Source organism: Paramacrobiotus metropolitanus, unplaced genomic scaffold, assembly GCF_019649055.1.
Source record: "Paramacrobiotus metropolitanus isolate TYO unplaced genomic scaffold, Prichtersi_v1.0 Parri_scaffold0000008, whole genome shotgun sequence".
NCBI lineage: Eukaryota > Metazoa > Tardigrada > Eutardigrada > Parachela > Macrobiotidae > Paramacrobiotus > Paramacrobiotus metropolitanus.
In genome coordinates this window covers 1667998-1686327 of record NW_026570228.1, presented here as the reverse complement: position 1 = coordinate 1686327, position 18330 = coordinate 1667998, and the positions used below count along the sequence as shown (strand labels likewise).

Genomic DNA, 18330 nt, shown 5'->3' with positions numbered 1-18330 from the left:
TTTAAATTTTGTCTGCTTTTGTTAAAATTTTTATAGTATATTTTGCCTATCGAAGCATAGCGATATTTTTTCAGAAGCTTTCCGGTCAGTGATGCAAGAATTAGAATTAAATCACTGATAAATGTTTTATTTCATCTCCGCAGCAAAAATAAGCATCACGAAAGGCAGTTGAATTCTCACAATCATTATCACGTCCCTATATTATTTGGTAACAGCAAAAATCATTTATTAAAAAAAGCAAAATCAAAAAACAAACATTTCCACCAGCGCGTCGGCTAGCTGGTGCGCGCTGATCCCGGCTGCGGGATGGACTCGGGAAAAGGGACTTCCGGTGAGCCGGGCAGGGACACGTGGAGCTCTCCTTCGCTGCTAACCGGACGACTGTCGGCAGCCACCGGCAACCACGGCCGCAGCTCCGGAATGGAGTGGAAAAAGTGCAGACTGTGACTGTCCACGAGGGGAATGGGGATGCCGCACTGGATGTAATGCTCCAGACTGGTGTCGCACGGTGCACTGTGACTGCACAAAATGCCCACGCTGTGCTCAATGGCCTGTTGGAGGCAATAAAAAAATCAGTGAATTCCCTTTTTACAGAGGGGCCACTCAATCCGGCGAACCAGTAATTGATAATATTTGTGCAAGTTTTTAATTTTTACGGTAGTTCTAAAAAAATCGTGATGTTTTTCTGAATTTTCACGTATAAAAAATTTGCTCTTCAACACAATGTTAATAGGCATCAGGTTTATCTATTTTAACAATGTTCGGCTGATTATGCGCGACGTCACACAATCAACACATCCCCTTTTCTACGATATTAACGTCATTTCACCATGCATTTGTTAACACTAAGATTACACGCGATGTTGCTTTAGCTGTTGTGTTTTTCCCATTTCTAATTTAAATTTTGGATTTCAAATATTCTAAAATTTTATTATTATTTTGGAAAACTTTTATTATTTCGGGGTCATAAAATAATAAGAAAAACGTGTTTAAAATCGAAAATTTTCGCAACAGGTAAAAGTTCACGAATTCGGTATCATGTACCGGCACACATCTCTCGAATACCCAGATTAATTTTAAATAATTAGCTATAGATAGTACTCAAGGACACCGCATGGCGAATTTCGACAAACTGAAAAAACACGCTTTTAAGAATCGATATCACGGACAATTAAACAGCTTTCTGTCAAGTGTTTTGCATGTTCCAGGTTTTACTTTGATTTTTCAAGCAATGTTTTACTTACTTCGGCGTTCAGTGCCAGGAGGCTCTTGTCCCAGATGGCCGCTTTCTCGCATTCGATCACATAGGCCACCGAATCACGCAGAAATCGTCCGACGCCCTGATACGACGTACAGCCACCGCCTACCGGGAATTTGGAGGCGCCTTCGAATTCTAGGCTGCAATAGCAGAGGATACATAAACCATATAAATACTATATAAATAAGTACATAATAATAAATAAATACAGCGCAATTTAAAGACACGGTAAACCCAATTTAACAACAGAACATCACGCCGTACTCGAACTACAGCACCAAAAACGACCGCCTTTGGGAGTGTCGACCAGTCTCTAATTAAGCGAATATATGCAAAAAATACAGGACATAAACTGATTCAAGATACTGAAATGTTGTCCGTATCGCTTGCAACAAAATGTCCCTGATTACATAACACATGAATATGGCAACAGTTATTATATTTATTCCTAATCAGCGTCCCGTACACTACGATAGCACCGCGTACAAGAACTGAAGTACCAACACGATGGTTGCACTTACACTGCCCGCATCCAGCCGGCGCCGAAATTATCCAGCACTTTCTGGCGGATAATCTGATTCTGCGGCATACATTCGGGATTGAGCGACAGCATCACGGCCGCCAAGCGCTGCTGCAGATGATCGTGCACACACTGTTCCCACGCATCGGCCATCGTGCGACTGTCCGAAAGGTCACGCAGTTTCCCCAGTAAAATCGCGACACTCATCCGGTCGTCTTGGCAGGTGGACGCCGGCATCAACTATTACAAGCACCACACTAACCAATCAACTGGCGAACATTATTATTACCAGTATTTTTATTAAAATAATAATAATAATAATTAATATTAACTGGCACTGGTTATCAATGCTTTAATAATTATTACTCATTTCTTATTCTTAACGTATATTTTATAATGATTATTAATATCGACTGGCCAATCGCCATATCACCATCTCTTATATAATTATTATTCACTTTCTATCCTTGATTTTGATCATATCAATGAAAGTTAAAACTGACGCAAATACAGCAAAAACGTAAATTTGCTCATAATGAAATTATTTTGGGAAAAAAACGGTACGAAAATTCACGTACGCAGCCGTTGCTCGTGACCACGTCGATGGCGTTAAGGAAGGGTTGTCGTGTGGTTTTATGTTTGTCAATCATGGATAAATGCTCAGCATGGCAGGATAAATCCAGGAACGTTTCACACACCCGACCAAATCCGAAAGCACACGATACCTGTACCGACAAAGAATTATTCCCGTTTAGGAGAAATTCAACATGTGATCGCATTAGACAGTTACTGAAACGAATTAACACATATAATGCATGATACAGTATGTACACGAAGATTATCGTTTTGATAATCTGCATCCACGTGATTACCAGAAAATCTCGTAGGCGCTCGGGAAGACTCTGTGTCGCCATGGCCATCCATTTGTCGAATTTCGCGGTCACATCACGGAATACCGCCCGTAAATGATCTGCAAACAAATTGTTAATGTATATATAAAAACTTCGCCCTTAATTTTCATCACCAACAACAACATATGTATAGGCAGAGTTATTTTAATTAAATTATTAACTTGTGATAGTTAACAACACTAGGTCTATCATTACTTTGTCATATACAGAAACATTTTAGTTTGTTCATACAATTATGCAAAAACATATACGAAGCATTGTTTAAACATTTAATTTGTGTAATTTGTGTAAGTTTTAATTTGTGTAAACATTTATGCATAAACATATACATATACGTTTTAATGCAAACATTCTTCATTTGATTATAATTGTTGAGCGAAGCTCGCTTTGCACATATTGAGAAATAAAGAGTAATGCAAACATTATACTCGTACATTTAAAAAAAATTCAGGATGCAAAAACACGTTCGTATTCTAAGTTTTCTAACAGTACTATTGTCAGAAAGCCATAAGCAATATGTTTTATGAACGCGATTGAGGTTCGGCTGCACATCCCATACACTACGATAACAACGCAAATCAAAACTGAACTCAGATTTATTCTGGTAGTAGAATTAATGTCCAGCGTCTATGCACACGCCATCGGCTTGGATAAAAAAGCAGGTCTCGAATATAATTTCGTAATAACATTCGAGGCTTCTTAATCGTCTTCAAATTAAGAATTAAAAGCTTTTCGAAACCCTTACCGGGAACGGGTTCATATTTGGACGGAAAGAAGAACGTGACAATTTTCTCAAATAAATGCAGATAAAACGTTCGGATAAACAGCATCACCGGTTCCAGTTGTATAATGCTCCGAAAAGTCTCCGCATCCAGCGTATCATCCACTTGCAAACTGCCATTCAATACGACACAACGTTAGCAAATTAGTAATTGACGAATGCATGAGAAGGAGCAATCATGCTAACCTTTTCTCGCGAAACTGCCAAAAATTATGGATAATATTAGGAATACAGTGAAAGTGCAGCCGGATTATCAAACCACCCAGCATCTGCAAATTCCGAAAAATATGTAGCGAAACACAATATAAATACACAGATAAATGTACGTATACTATATACGCAAATAATTATATATACTGATGAGATACGCAATCATTACACTCTTATGTAAACAAATAAACACCAAATAAATACATGCATATATACAAAATTACATATACAAATAAACACAACAAATAAAAAAAATAAATTCATAATATATATTATCTAGTATCTAGTATTAAATATATCTTTATATAAGAAAAATAACTTACATTATTTTGATACATCCAAAAGTATGAAAATTGTACAACAAAAATCGGTAAATAAGACCGACTCACACCAATATGTAAGCGAAAACAGCGGAGAAAGATCCGAATCTCATCACAGGTGACGGTGGGCGAGTTATCCCGCAGATACTCCACATTCCAGTTGCTGTCCAACGCCAACGGCGTCGGTATGAACAGTACATCGTCGGCGCGGTGCTGTGCCGCGGAAAGACAGTTGGTGGCCAGTTGCTGGATGTTGCGCCGGGAGCGCTCCTCATCCGACAGTCCGGATGTGACGAAATCCAGCTCCACCGCTTCCAGCTTCTTCTGGTTCTTCGTCCACACACGCGCCGGACCGCTGGTGGAAGCGCCGTCGTCCACGGCGACCGGCTCATCCAGGATTTTCGGCGCGTCATTCCAGATATTTCCCCTGATGCAGCAAAATGCATGTTGGAATTTTGTATCTGGTTTATTCTGCATTCTTTAAAAAAATATTAGCCGATTTAACAACACTGTGACATTAACTGGACATTGGTAATATACAAAATCACGCAGTAAGAAATTTAACTTAACATCAAATAGTACTTAATTTGACATTTAGATTTAGCTGATAACCTTCAGTTATTAAATAACACTAAATTATTAACGCTTGCTGCAACGTCTAATTTAATATGTTTTGAAATATATAGTTTTTTTCGAGCGGAAACGATGTTGCCGGTTGTTCTGTTAGGCTGCACGATTATATAGCAAATTTCACCGCAAGCCGTCTTATACACATACAGGTTGCCTTTCGGTGTCTTCTTGGTTTTCCGACCGGTTTTCTGTGCACTGCCCAGAGACTGTTTCATACCGGCGAAGGGACTGTTAGCTGCCACTTGTAGATTCACATAATGATACTTGGATCCGCCACTGAAACAGCGAAATTATCCCTCATAGTCACAACAACGCAGGTTAACGTAGTAAAATCATTTAATAATGATGAAAAAATAATGACAAAAATCGAAGTAAAATAAGGATAAAAATTTAACGAATGATTGGATATTAAAAGAGAGGATGTACCGTCGACCCAGCCGTCGCGTGGACAATCCCTGAAAGACGGTGCGCACCACCTTGCCCACACAGGCGGCATTCATCGGTTCGCGTCCGGTGGCTTGGCAGAATTCCAGATAGCGCTCATACAGGAATTCCCGCCGCATAATCTGCCCCGTCTGTTCTTCGAAATTCTGCCGCAGCCAGGCCAACTACAACAGATGGACGATTTTATTAAATCCACGTTGTACATTTATTAAGCAGCGTACAGTTGTATTTCAGTGTACGTACATTATGTGCTTCATTAGTGACAATTTCATTTTTCTCAAATAATAATAAAAATCGTAATATGTAGTGATTCCAGTTCGGTATGCCAGACGAGAAAAGACAACAAAAAGCAATGAAAAGGTTCTTTTTTCAAATCCGCAGTTACTGTATGTATTAGTTTTTCGATGATTCGGTCGAGCATGTCGACCGTCCTACGATATCTTCGACCACCTAAAAGATTTGGCCATGCATCTTATTTTTAAAACAGATGTTGACATCATGTTGTACTGTATGCGTTTCATGGGTTCACAACTTCAAATGGCGTTTATAATTTCACGGTACAAAAAATCCATAACATTGGTCTGATTCGATTTTTTATACGGGAAAAAACGATATTACTGAGACGCATAATATGCAGTCAATAGATATTTAACGGAAGACGGGATTAATTTCTCTACAGTTTCCCAACTTTAATCTCAGACACTGTTCTACGTTGTCATACACGAAACTGAATAATTTTATCACTAAAAGTAATACACTAACGGTTTTGTCTAAGTATATGTATACGTTCGGAATAATTTTCTCAGTATGTAAACGACTTTCGTCGATGTGCGTAAAATAAACGCTTAACGATTCAATAAAGAAAGGAAATAAACGGAGATTTTGTTAGGAAAATGCATTGTAAAACTAACAAAGTCGGCGCATATTCTGTACGTACTGAAAAATGTAAGTACTATCAGCCCATAACTGCTGGTCATTTGCTACACCTACGGTTTGTTTGTCCACTCGCCCGCCGAGAATCTCCACGTTGTTACTCATTAGATCCGTGTCCTGGGTGCCGGGTTTGCGTTTAATAATGGAGCGCAGCCGGTTCTTCGCACGATATTTAGGGACGATGCCGGTGCCGGCGGCATCCGCTTGCTGCAGCTGTGGCAGACATTCACTGACCAGGGTAGTCAGTGATTTGTTCTTGGCCTTGGATTTACGCCGCTTCGGTGAACCGGCCGCTGCTGTTGCAGCCGCCGTCGGGCGCTTGCGGGATTTGCTGCGTTTCTTCCCGCCCTTGAGTATCTCGTCGTTCTCGGCGGCCTCCAAAAGGGCACGAAAATCGTCCTAGACATATTTATTAACATAATAAGGTTAAATAAGATAAGGAAATTTTAAGGACCTACAGTGTATGTATTTTCAGTCTATGCATTTAAGGATATTGTCAACATACGACATAGAATTGCATATAACATGAACATTTCGTTTTATTTGGTAATTTTAATAAAACTAACCAAACCATCCAAAGGATCACGGGTCTTTCCATCCGCACCGGATCCGCCACTTTCCTGAGAAGCTCTGAAGAAAATATCAATGTTTGAAAAAATAAAAGTTTCGGGCTCGAAGTAAATATTTTAATTTTTTCAAAACTGGATATCCTACCGTGTGGCATCGTTCGCCTCCTCATGAGCTACAAAAACCAGGGTGTATTGAATACTAATTTTAAATAAACATCTATACAGTTACTGTAATTATGGGAAATTCAAATAATCATTGTTAATTTTGCAGAAGTACAGTAAGTGCTTGTACCACTCGGCACTCAGTAATGCCGCAGCCCACATACGTACGTACTCAAAAGGGAGATACTAATCAACACTGTGCAGCGTTTTTTAATCTACGTTTATATCGCTATCGTAGTACTGTACAGTGTCAACTCTCCCGTTTGTTGACAGCAGTGACTAACCCGTATTAAGTAATTTTCTGCGGTACATATTCGTTACATCCTAAACAACTACAACCTCTGCATTCTTTTTAATGTTTATTTTAAAAAAACCTTTTTAATATGTTTATTTTACAAACCTAAGAAACCTAAGAAACCTAAGAAACCTAAGAAACCTAAGAAACCTAAGAAACCTAAGAAACCTAAGAAAACCTAAGAAACCTAAGAAAACCTTAAAGAATGCATAATTTCAGGTTACGAGTACAACGTTGAAGCTTGAAACAAAACTGCTCTCATATTCGAAATATGCTCAGTTGCTCACTAGTAAGTAATTATCGGCCACTATATATTATCTGCTAGTAGCTACTAGTGCTGTTAATTAAGAAGTGCATTTTCTAATATCCTCTTAGAGGAATTATGCAAAATTCCTGCGTTTTCTAAAACCAGTATAACCGCTCTTTTTCGCCCCTGTTTGCGGACACCCTGTTTTTCATAGGCACCCTTGTTTCTAACAATATAATTGAGTTTGGGACACTCTGATCCTGAGTTTTACACCCATAACACCCATTTTATTTTGCACTTTGTGTTTGCCGATCATATCTACACAATTTTAAAGCATTTTCCGAGCGATACAAAATCATTTTCTGCGTGTAATGACGATTTATACTTCAGCTGCGATACTTATTGACAAGCCATTCCTTCTCAGATCATTTCTTATGCAAATCAGGCTTCACTCACCAACGAATGAAAAAGTAAATGGAAAAGTAAACATCGTTTCTGCAGCAGTAAAAGGTCAATACTGCACACAGCGTGTTTATATCTACAGGGTTTGTTTACGCTTTGGACAATATTATTATGATTTAGTTGCGCGCTTTGTAACCGTACGACCCTAATCGCTTGCGCAGAACAGTCCGAAACATAATATGTTGGGCCGATAAGTAGTTTCGAAAAAGCTGCATATAAAAAATCCAGGTGTTTAAAAATATCACTTAACCAAAAAAGGGTGCCCATACTTATGGGGGGACGGACAAGAGGTGCCCATAAAAAGAAGGAGGTTAACAAGGGTGGCTAAAGTAACACCCTATTTTATTTACCAATATCATTTGCCACTTTATGTTTGGTGGTTTAGTAGCTTACTATGTATTGTATATGATGCAGTGGTAAGAAGCGTTGTCGGGTCGTACGAGTAATAAGAGAATCACTCACAATCAAAACTTGTAAACAAAACCGCAATCATGGCTTGCTTGCACTGCTCCAGAAAATTGCAGTAACGACTTACATGGCTCGAGAAAATCCTCCACAAAACCCTGTGACGAGGACGTGGCTGTTTGTCCTATAACAAATGCGGAAAAATGCATTAATACAAAACAGTTTACAACAGCTGTGATGTCACTGATATTTATCGTTCGTATTTAAGCTGCAAGTCCTCTACAAGTCTTAAACAAAACTGGAATAGGTTTATCGTCCTTAACAACTTAATTTGGCATTCAAAAAACTTGGTTTCGATTTTCGAATACTGTACAATAATACGGCATACATAAATAACTGTATACGTCAGTAATAATATTTTTTAGTACGAGTATTTACAGCAATGTTTTATACTACAAGGTTATTACCGAAAACTTTATGATTAGTGTTGTTGTACTTATATTTTGTATGGTATAGGTTGCGTTATACAGTTACGCACTGTCCTGAGCAATGCACTGCAATCACCAGCTTTAAAACATCGTACAACACAAATAATAATCGAAATATATCGTGGAATAAAAATTCGTATGATAAAAGTTCGTATAATTCGTATGTTCGTTGTAAATTCATTTGCATGCCCGGCACCACTGAAATTCAAGTGCACACTTACAGTAAGTACGTGAATAATATCATATATAATAATTAAAATTATAAAGAGATTAGTTTATAATATGCACTGGGAAGACAAAACTCTCCGGACACTCAAGTCAAGTCAGTAAGAGAAAATTAAAATATTATTTTGAGTAAAATCAACACAAATTATAATGAACTGCATGTAGACAAACAGCAAACCAGTGCAGGATATTCTTAAGTTCAAGTAAAGACAGAATACGAGTAAACAGTAACATTAACACATAAAAATAAAATTTAATATACGGTAATATAAAGTATAGTTAAAATTATGGCGCAATTAGTACTCGCCTTCTGGTACGGGAGCGATCGTTAGTGCCAGTCCACTATCGGCCGTCGTATCGCTGTCCGGCACCACATCGGCATGCCACATGGGCACAATAAGATGATCCTCATCGTGGATCACTATAAACGAATAGATATAAAATAAAATCTGGAAGCAGCCATTCCGTTGCTGTATTAAAAAGAACGCGTAATATTAAAGCGGTGGCCCACCATCATGCCGGTAAGCGGCCGCCGTCCCCGGAATACAGTGGCCGCTGTCCAGATCCAGATATTCCATATCGTGAAAGTCCATGGTATGGGCGTGCATACTGGGATCCACTTCTGTCCAACAAGCACAAAATTTTCGATTCATAAACAATCCGCCAGAGCACTCTCGAGTTCTTGGTTAATATCGACACGTGGCGAAAGTTGAAAAATCGTCATAGACAGAAAAAGTTAAAATGATTTGCTGACCGGTGTCACGGCCGCTATAGCGGTTGCGTTGAAAACATTGACTGGAAGGGGCGATGAAATTTATACGGCTAAGCACTGTGTTTAGCCTGCTCGGCGGTTCGACTAGCTCCCCGGTCGTTCGACCGAGACTTTGGTACGCGTCGACTGACAAAACTGCTGGATAACCCCTCGAATCGTCGACATTCGATAGTCGCAAATAATCACCATAGCATAAAATACAAATTCAGCGCTCCAGATTGGTGGATACCGCTTGGGAAAACAGCAGAAGAAAATGACGGATAGCGACGGCAAAGGTCGGTACGCTACTTTATCGGTTGAAAGCGTACAGTACGTATTACGTAAACTACTAAACTTGTACGACTGCCCACAACAGCGAAATCTTCGTAGCGGTGACAAAAGTACAAAAGTTTACACAGAAATATGGTGTTTTATTATTTTAATGTGGGGAGTATCGGCCGTGCCAATGCGCATGGAAAGACAAGCTAAAATTTCGCTATGCCAGAACTGGAAAATACCGAGAAGGTCTCAAAGGGAAAACTGTGTGGTGTGCTAACCGACATATAATTAACATTTCTAAACAAGTTCACAAAATCCATATAAGTTGTAATGATTTCTGATATGGAAAAGATATAAGCATTTTTTATAAAATATATAAGATGGAGCCTCCACCGTGGACAGCGTGGAGAAGATATTATTTTTTCAATTTTTCCCTGCCGTCCATATGACGAACTACGGGGTTCAGGGTTTTAATGCTCATGTTGTGCGCAGCAAGAGAACGGGGTTGCTTACCGAATAGACCAACATTTCCACAGGCAAACGCTGGTGGGTGTTCATGGCAGAAAGCATCCGGGAGCATTCTGGCGCCTGAAAAACAGCGAAGGGACTCCGAACATGAGGGGCACATGTTACAGGCGGCCGTGATAGTCTCATGTAAACAAAACCAGCGAACTAACTTTCCCAGGATTGCTGGTCCATACTCGCAGGGTGACACGGACGGTCTGAACGCCGTTTCTTATCAGTACATCAATCGATTACTATAACTTTAAATTTTTAATAACTTAATTAGTGGATCGATGATACGGTGCAATCCATTGTGATACCCAGTGGCGGAGAATAAACCGCAAGTCTGTGAAGAGCAGACACCTGTTCGAGTGTCTGTACGCGACACGATTACACGCGAAAATTTAAAGTGATGAGGATTGTCGCGAGCGTCGAGGCATCAGTGCACAGCGGAAGTACTGCAGTCTGCGGGAAGTAATGCAACCGTCCACCGAAGTGGTTTGGCGATAAGCACTATTCTTAGGGTTAATTTTTTATTATATTTACAATTTTAGTTACGCCCTCTTTTGAGTTTTGACTTGTTAATAATTACGAAATTTTGGCTCGTCGATGCAGTTAGTTGTATATACAGAATATCATAACTTGATGGCCACTGGCTTTATTATCCGAAAAATATTGCACAGTTGCTTTTGTTTATGCCTTGTGACAAACTCATAAACAGTGGTGGAGGTCAATTACATTTGGGTAAGCGTTGCGCGTCGGGTAACGGGAAAACGCGTAAAAAATGTGACGTAACAGCGCGTAACCAAGCAAACATTCTGATTCGCCGTCACAAAATCTGGGATGGGTTTTCAGCTTACTTGTCCGCGTAAGCGTTGCGCTTCGACGTCGAAGCGCAACCATTACCCAAACCACGAGTAACTCGTAACTCTCCTGCACAGATCAACAAAATTTGTGTATGTTTGGACCAAAAGTAAATCCAACGACCCAGAGTCACAATCCAAAACTCATAATTAACGTTTTTGACGTAATACCACATTTACCACATTACAGCATTAAAAATGAGTTTTTCAGTTCCACGTCGGTGTTCAATTTCTTTCTTGGCACGGAAGCGTACTCGACTCACGATTGGACGATTGTTTTTCTGCTGAGTCATGGCTAATTTTTTACGCGTCTGTCCATTACCCGGCGCGCAACAGTTACCCAAATGTAATTGACCTCCACCAGTACACGGCATTGGCCGGCATTGAAAATACTGCAGGTTACTTCTTACAACTGTTACAAGCTAAGTACTTTTAAGTATTCGAGTAACTTATCGCATGAAAAAATTTGGAAACATGCATCTACGCTGATGTTGAGCCAGTTCCGTCAGGTGAAAAGTTGGAAACAACAACGCAGCGCCAGGGAAAACTTGATTACAAATTCCAACACAAGCAGCAAGTAGCCAGTAGCGACACGAGCTACTTCGACGAGGGGGTATTGCCCATTAAAAAATTCGAGTTTTTGCCAGAAACCATGGAGGAACAAATGACAAAACCCCCTTAAAAACTAAATCGGGAGGATAGTTCGAGATGTCACTGGAGAGGGTTCACCAGATGGTTGATCTGACTAGATTATGCTATCAGGCCATCATCCTGCTGTGCCAGGGCGTTCAGCCGCCGGCGACGGCTCGGTCGACTAGTGTCTTGCCTGTGCAGACGTTGATCCGCCCCGCTTAATGTAATTAACTTGGCTTCCAGTTATACATTGGCTTCAGCCAAGGTGCAATTTCATCCCCGCAGCCTTCGAAATAATTATACGGACCTTGGGGAGACGGTGCCAAGAAACTGGTCGACAAAATTGATCGTCTTATCGCTGGCGCCACAGGATAGCCACGCGCTAAAGAATTTTCCTAAAGTATTTCCATCCCGAGCCAAATGTACAGTAGAAACGCTGTGTGCGTGCTGGGCACAATACCGGATCAGGGAAGAATGCAGATTTCGACTCCATTACTTTCGACGTATTCCTCTTTTCTGACATGCTTACACGTTTCAGAAGTTGTTTCCTGGAAGGCAGAATTTGTTTTTGAGTTAGTAGATTTTTATGTGAATTATTAGCGGCTGCATTACACTTGCATATGCAGAAATACCTCGCTTGGTCCGAAATCTCATGTAATAATAATAATAGATTAGTAAAACTATATATATAATAATATCTTCAACTTACCTGTTAACATAATAAACTTAAATTGTAAACTATTAATTTCATCTCACGATGTCTGCCACACCGATCAGCGGTACAATGCCTGATATAACAAGTGTAGCGGCCGTTTTAGGAGGACATTTCGACCAAGACACGGTAAAGCGGTAACATTGTACAAGCGAATTAAATAGATGAAGAATAGTTTCATGTGTTTTTGTATAAGCGATTTATAAATAATACCTACGTTCTGGGTAGGTTGACTGGCTCTTATTCAACTTTAAATTCGATACCCACCGGAAAGCGACGATGCCGCGGAATTTTCTATACCATCAGTATAATTTTGTGTGTCTACCATTATACCGGATTGGCGGTTAATCTTAATGGGAAATTTGGTGGGATGTTGCCAAAAGATTCCGCCGACGAGCCGGCACCCGAGCCAACAGCTGTTCGCCGGAAACGAGCAAGGTTAGCCAGACACTGGCCGAGTGGCCGATTGTAATCAAGTTATGGCAATTTCATTTATATTCCATAAATACCTACTACGATTTTTACAATAGTGTACCAAAGTACCAACTGTAATTAAAACCAACAGAAAGCGGGAAACCCCTCCAGCGACAGTGGCGCTCTCCGCCCAGCAACATCCGCAGCGGTACTGCAACATGGAGCCGGAAAAGCGGTGGGCCTTAGCGCTGCAGCAGTTGAAAAAACTGCTTCGCCCGCACTGCGATCGCCGGCTCATTCCGCTACAGCTGCAGCATGGAAACTTATTGGACACCGTGTTTACGTTATTGTGGAATTACGGCTCACTGCCCCGTGGGCTACACGAAGAAAACATTTTTGCCGTTCTCCGCGAATTCCGTGTTCACATCGGGGTAAAAAACGACTCGATTAATCATGTTACTTATTATTCATGGGTTTTCAGCAGTCAACGCGAGACTTAAATAGTTCAGCCATAGGAACTCGTACAAAGTCGACCGGGTAATCAAAGCAATATTTTTTGTGATTATTTCGTTTGACCAATCGCGACCCGTTTGTCTTTCGCGTTGTGACCGAATCTGTTGTTTTTACTTACTAGATTTTGATGTCACACCATAAAGATTAGCGTTTATTTTAAGCAATGTTTTGCCCGGGAAATATTGATGTTTTTTTCAGCTGTTAGGTCACTCCATTGCTAACGGCATGCTACTGGCTATACCCGAAATTCTGGAAAATTTCTATCTCCGGCATAACCGAACGTAATTATAATGCTAACGGATGACAGATCGTAACAAACTGCAACCTGTGCGATATTTTTATTTTGTGCGGAATGTAGCTTACAGATTCCCACAATTTCGCAACCGGAAAAATTCCACCTTGCTCTGCAATGGCAGCCACTAACTGAGTTTATCGGTCAGTGTCTAGTTGAGCTGTGTGGCTCGAGCTCCCTGATCCCACATCTTTTGCCATCTATGACGAGCCGCTTAACGGTAAAGCACAGAATCATGTTAACAGTTTATTTTAAAATCAGAAAACGCATAATAAAATGTACGAATACAGTCTAAAAGCCCCCATGCATTCTTATTTAACACGCAAACAATCTTAATAGGGCTTACTTATACAGCACACACTGCAGTTCGTGTATGAATTCGCCAGCAAATATGCTGAATGGGTTAAAGCTGTCGCTGTCCAGCTGTCCTTCGAGATCCAAGTGGTCTTGGTGAGTGCGGCCGTAAATTGTGTAATTAGTTTTTTATCGGCCGGTATTCATTTTACGCCAAATTCCACAACTTTTATTTTGCCTGACGAACAGTCAGAGCTGCAGTAAAAGCAGGATATTCACGTACACCGGTTTCTGATAGAATGCCGCCGCCATAACCTTTTGTCAAACACTGAAGCAGATGATTGCCATCAACAGTGCACTGGGCATTATTTAAAAAGTCAAAGCCGACCCGGACGTGATCCACAAAGAATTCCAGGCTATTTGCGAGCGCTTTATCCTGGTAAACGTTGTACCTACATGTTTTTTGAAATTTGACTTTTGACAGCAGATATGCGCATTTCTAGCTACCGAAAGATACAGCATGGTGAGCGATGTTTGCATATTCTAGCGTAATTAATCCGAAGTGTTGATGCTGTTAAATACGAGGTGTTATGCTTACCATCGCGTGACCGCTAATTATTTCGACGAGCTCCCATGAGCATACCGTAATTATCGAATTATAAGCTCCCCCCGAAATAGAAGCTCCCCCCGTAATTAGAGCCCACCCTTAAAGTCATTTGAAAGTTATAAGCTCCCCCCGAAATATAAGCCCATGGGCTTAATTAAATGCTATACAGCCTATATTAGCCAATGCCAAAAAAAGTAGTTTGAAAAATTGAAGCTCCCTCCGAATACAAGCCCATGCCCGTAATTGGAGCCCACCCCGTGAGGCGGTTGAAATATTTGTAACCCTGGGGCTCTAATTCGATAATTACGGTAGATATCCTGACTGCAGATGTACCGAAACCTGGCTGTTTCTACTCTGATATTAGTTCTCTTTTTCCCGTTCTTATTATAAGGGGCGATCTAAACGCCGAAGCTTCTTCGAAGCGCCGAATAAACAATTAGATGATTATGTTTTGGTAGCATCGTTTCTCGTACAGAGAACGGCACTTAATTCTGTACTATAGCCAATTTGACACAAAATTAATACGAGTAGGATTTCGTCAACGGGTGTTTTCTGTTAGGGAAAACATATTTTGCCTTCTTCCGCAGATTTCCAGTGTGACCCAGCCGGCGGCGGGCATCTCCATCGCGCTGCATAATCTAACCATCATGGAATCGCTGGCTAACAGCGATGCCCTTGTGACGCGTTGGCGCGGCTGGCTTAACCACACCATCGCCTTCACCCTGGAGCAGGCCGAGCAGTCTGCCACTGATGTATCCCCGACGGAGGTCATCCCGCTCAAAGAAGCCGCGCTCTCTGGTTCGCGGGAAATCTGGATGGGATTTTTGTAAGGTTTTGTTCGGCGTGTAATCGTCTCACAATTGACTAATGGATGTTTTATCGTTAGAAGGGCAGTCCAGAGACTTGCCGACAGATCAGCGACGGACTGTTCTTCGCCACTGTCGCGCATTCTGGACTATTTTCTGCAGTACACCAACTATATTAAGGATCATTTTATGGCCAACTTGCACGGGATGACCTTGTTACAGTATGGTTACGAGGTACAGATTAAGAATAAAAAACTCTTTAAACAAAATTTTTTTGATTATATTATTTAAATATTTACGGTCCTGTTTTAGGCAAGCAAGGGTGTTTTGCAAAGTACAGATTATCTTGATCTACCAGCAACGCCCAACTACGGCATCAGCTTTTTTTCCCGGCGTTTGATTGATCAGACGAATATCAGCTTGCAGTTTACGGAGCTGCGTCAGTTGATTAACTTCCCCGAAGATATTAACAAATGTGGTTAGAACAATTTCCAATTGGAGTAATTATGCATTTTTGCTGTCCTTAATTGGAGTACAGTATACGTATGATGACGACAAACTTGTTGATTCCGATTCCTTGCAACCATTTGATTTTTCCTGTAGAGTATTTTTTTACTGTTTTGTGTTTGGTGTCCTTATTTACAGTACTTGTTTAAAATCCATTTTCAAATCAACACGCTCGGTATTCTACAGGCTTCGGAGTACCGCGCTAAACTGATTCAAATCATCAAGTGTATTAAGTATAAATTTCGCTTTTTATCTGAAAGCGCACGTAATGCCACAGTGTTTCATTCTGCACTTGGCTGCAATATGGTGGCTGACATTTCATTGTACTGTAAAACGTGTACTGTAACATCATTAATTTTTTCTTGTTCAGTTCACGTTCTGAAGTCTGAGTCCCTAATCTACGGTACAGCTGTTAGTTAGCTCATTGCGATCCGCACACACACGGAATCCGATGTAATTCTGTGAAAACGGCATTTCTATGTGGTTCTTGGATATCGTGTTAATATACGTAATACAGTAATATTTGACTTTGATTTACACTGCCGTGTACCAGCATTTATCGCAGCAGTTATTACATTAATTATCCATTCCGTTGATTCACTGCAGTGCAACGAGATTAATAAAATGTGCATCTGACGTGGCCATAACAGGTGACATACAGTAAAGCAACCGATTAATTACAAAAGCGCTCAAAATGGAAGCGTGCATGCGCACAAAATCGAAATTACCGCGACCTTTAACAAAATCTCAGCGTTCAACGAATGTTCGACTGGCGCTCTCGGTCCGGAGGGAACAGCAACGGCGTAATCAATCGGCACGTACTCTGTGCATGTCTGATCGCTTGGGCATCCAGCCAGTGAAGGCATAAGGACGGTACTACACAATTTTATCACCATCGTTCGCCGGTAGCAGAATTAGTGGCACAGTGCTTGTCCGCCAGCCGAATTCACAACTGCAGTGTAATCACAGCATGTCTCGGTCTTATACAAAGTACATTATAGGGCTCTTGCAGACCACTTTTTAATGATAACATCTTCAGAGCCGGCAGATTGCTAAATGTTCCTTCCTCAGAGTCTGGATAGGGGTGAAAGCGAAGGAAATCATTTGCAGTTTCCAGGAGTACTGAAAATCACTCCTTAATCTTGCACCTGAAGTCACGTTTCTAGCTAAAAAACTACTGCAACCAGTTTGGCAGGCGGTAGGTTGCGAGAATTCGAGTGGATCGCGAGGTTACACATCTCAAGGCCTCGAGCACGTCCATTACTGTTACTGTAACCCGCTGGTAGGAGTTATACCACAGCGTTCGTGTACGGGAAAAATGTGCATCCAACAACATCTATATACATACGAGACGAGTACACACTCGGGCGGGCCAATGCAAGATTCTTAGTACCGTCCATTTGTTAGATCTTTTTTATCTGATTCTTGATCCGATTGAAGTTTACAGTGCCAGAAATGAAAAAATTAGAGCTCAGTCCATTAATTATGCCCTGTGGACAACAAAGTTGCATCGATAAGGAGATACGAGTGTCCAGGTTGTCTGCGATGTCAGCGCCAGGGTACACTTCTCATAGTAATTTCTATGGCCAGTCACAGTTACACCCACTGCAAAGCCGGCAGATAAGTAAATTAATTTCCAGCAAAATTTAATTTCCAGGCGATTGTGGAAAAGTCGATCACTCGCAGCTGCACAGATTGCCAAAAGTCCAATCTTTTGATCTCCATGTTGTATAGTTATGCAACTTAAAATCCAGTACATTACAGGAGTGACGACGTAATCAACTCAGTAGTAGTAAGTACAATTGTACCTGTTGCAAACATGGTTTGGCAAATTGGCACATCACCTGTAGAAGTACACTGTTTAGCACACGTTTTCAATATTAGATGTGGGAGAATAATCATCGCTTTCCAAACTGGTCAGGAAAAAATTTTAATGCCTCTTAAGTTTTCTGAAACCTGTACAGACTTTCGGTCGCCATTTTGTGCAGGAAACGATTCGATAACGTTAACCATGCTCCTCGGTACATCGCTGGCCATCGACCGTGTTATGCACATATATAGAACGCGATATACGGTGTACATAATTAGACTTGATTGTATGATTAATTTTTGTACTGTACTACTCCTAGAAGGGTCCTAGTACTTCTAGTGCTTTCCAAAGTTATTAATTTTAGTATTTACTCTAGACGCTACTTAGCTATCTTAGCTTTTCGCTGATCTTGGCTTGGCTTGGATGATCGCTTACGCTGAATACGTTCCTGGGTGGTGAGCAGAACTTCCCGCAGTGTCGTGAAA

At 40.8% G+C, this 18330-nt stretch overlaps 2 protein-coding genes across 2 annotated transcripts; one reads left to right on the top strand and one right to left on the bottom strand.

Moving 5' to 3' along the window:
- Window positions 1-158: 158 nt before the first annotated feature.
- Window positions 159-10825, bottom strand: LOC129582677 (uncharacterized). The gene is made up of 18 exons (XM_055474254.1): window positions 10568-10825; window positions 10404-10478; window positions 9372-9482; window positions 9168-9281; window positions 8278-8331; window positions 6722-6749; window positions 6574-6637; window positions 6065-6406; window positions 5057-5238; window positions 4778-4906; window positions 4070-4427; window positions 3657-3739; window positions 3435-3583; window positions 2651-2748; window positions 2357-2503; window positions 1780-2018; window positions 1245-1398; window positions 159-551 (listed from the first exon to the last, which is right to left on the bottom strand). The coding sequence occupies exons 1-18, from the start codon at window positions 10587-10589 to the stop codon at window positions 276-278; spliced, it is 2625 nt and encodes an 874-aa protein (XP_055330229.1). The 5' UTR covers window positions 10590-10825; the 3' UTR covers window positions 159-275.
- Window positions 10826-15117: 4292 nt separating this feature from the next.
- On the top strand, window positions 15118-16095 carry LOC129582687 (uncharacterized). The gene is made up of 3 exons (XM_055474268.1): window positions 15118-15548; window positions 15609-15762; window positions 15841-16095. The coding sequence occupies exons 1-3, from the start codon at window positions 15370-15372 to the stop codon at window positions 16009-16011; spliced, it is 504 nt and encodes a 167-aa protein (XP_055330243.1). The 5' UTR covers window positions 15118-15369; the 3' UTR covers window positions 16012-16095.
- The last annotated feature ends 2235 nt before the right edge of the window (window positions 16096-18330 follow it).

Bases quoted from the DNA above. Each gene is read 5' to 3' on its own strand.
- LOC129582687 (XM_055474268.1), top strand. From the start codon at position 15,370: ATGGAATCGCTGGCTAACAGCGATGCCCTTGTGACGCGTTGGCGCGGC. The intron at 15,549-15,608 runs GTAAGGTTTTGT...TTTTATCGTTAG, and splicing joins GAAATCTGGATGGGATTTTT to AAGGGCAGTCCAGAGACTTG. The intron at 15,763-15,840 runs GTACAGATTAAG...GTCCTGTTTTAG, and splicing joins TGTTACAGTATGGTTACGAG to GCAAGCAAGGGTGTTTTGCA.
- LOC129582677 (XM_055474254.1), bottom strand. From the start codon at position 10,589: ATGGACCAGCAATCCTGGGAAA. The intron at 6,750-8,277 runs GTAAGTCGTTAC...TGGTTTTTGTAG, and splicing joins GGAGGATTTTCTCGAGCCAT to CTCATGAGGAGGCGAACGAT. The intron at 6,407-6,573 runs GTTAGTTTTATT...AAATATGTCTAG, and splicing joins GTGATCCTTTGGATGGTTTG to GACGATTTTCGTGCCCTTTT.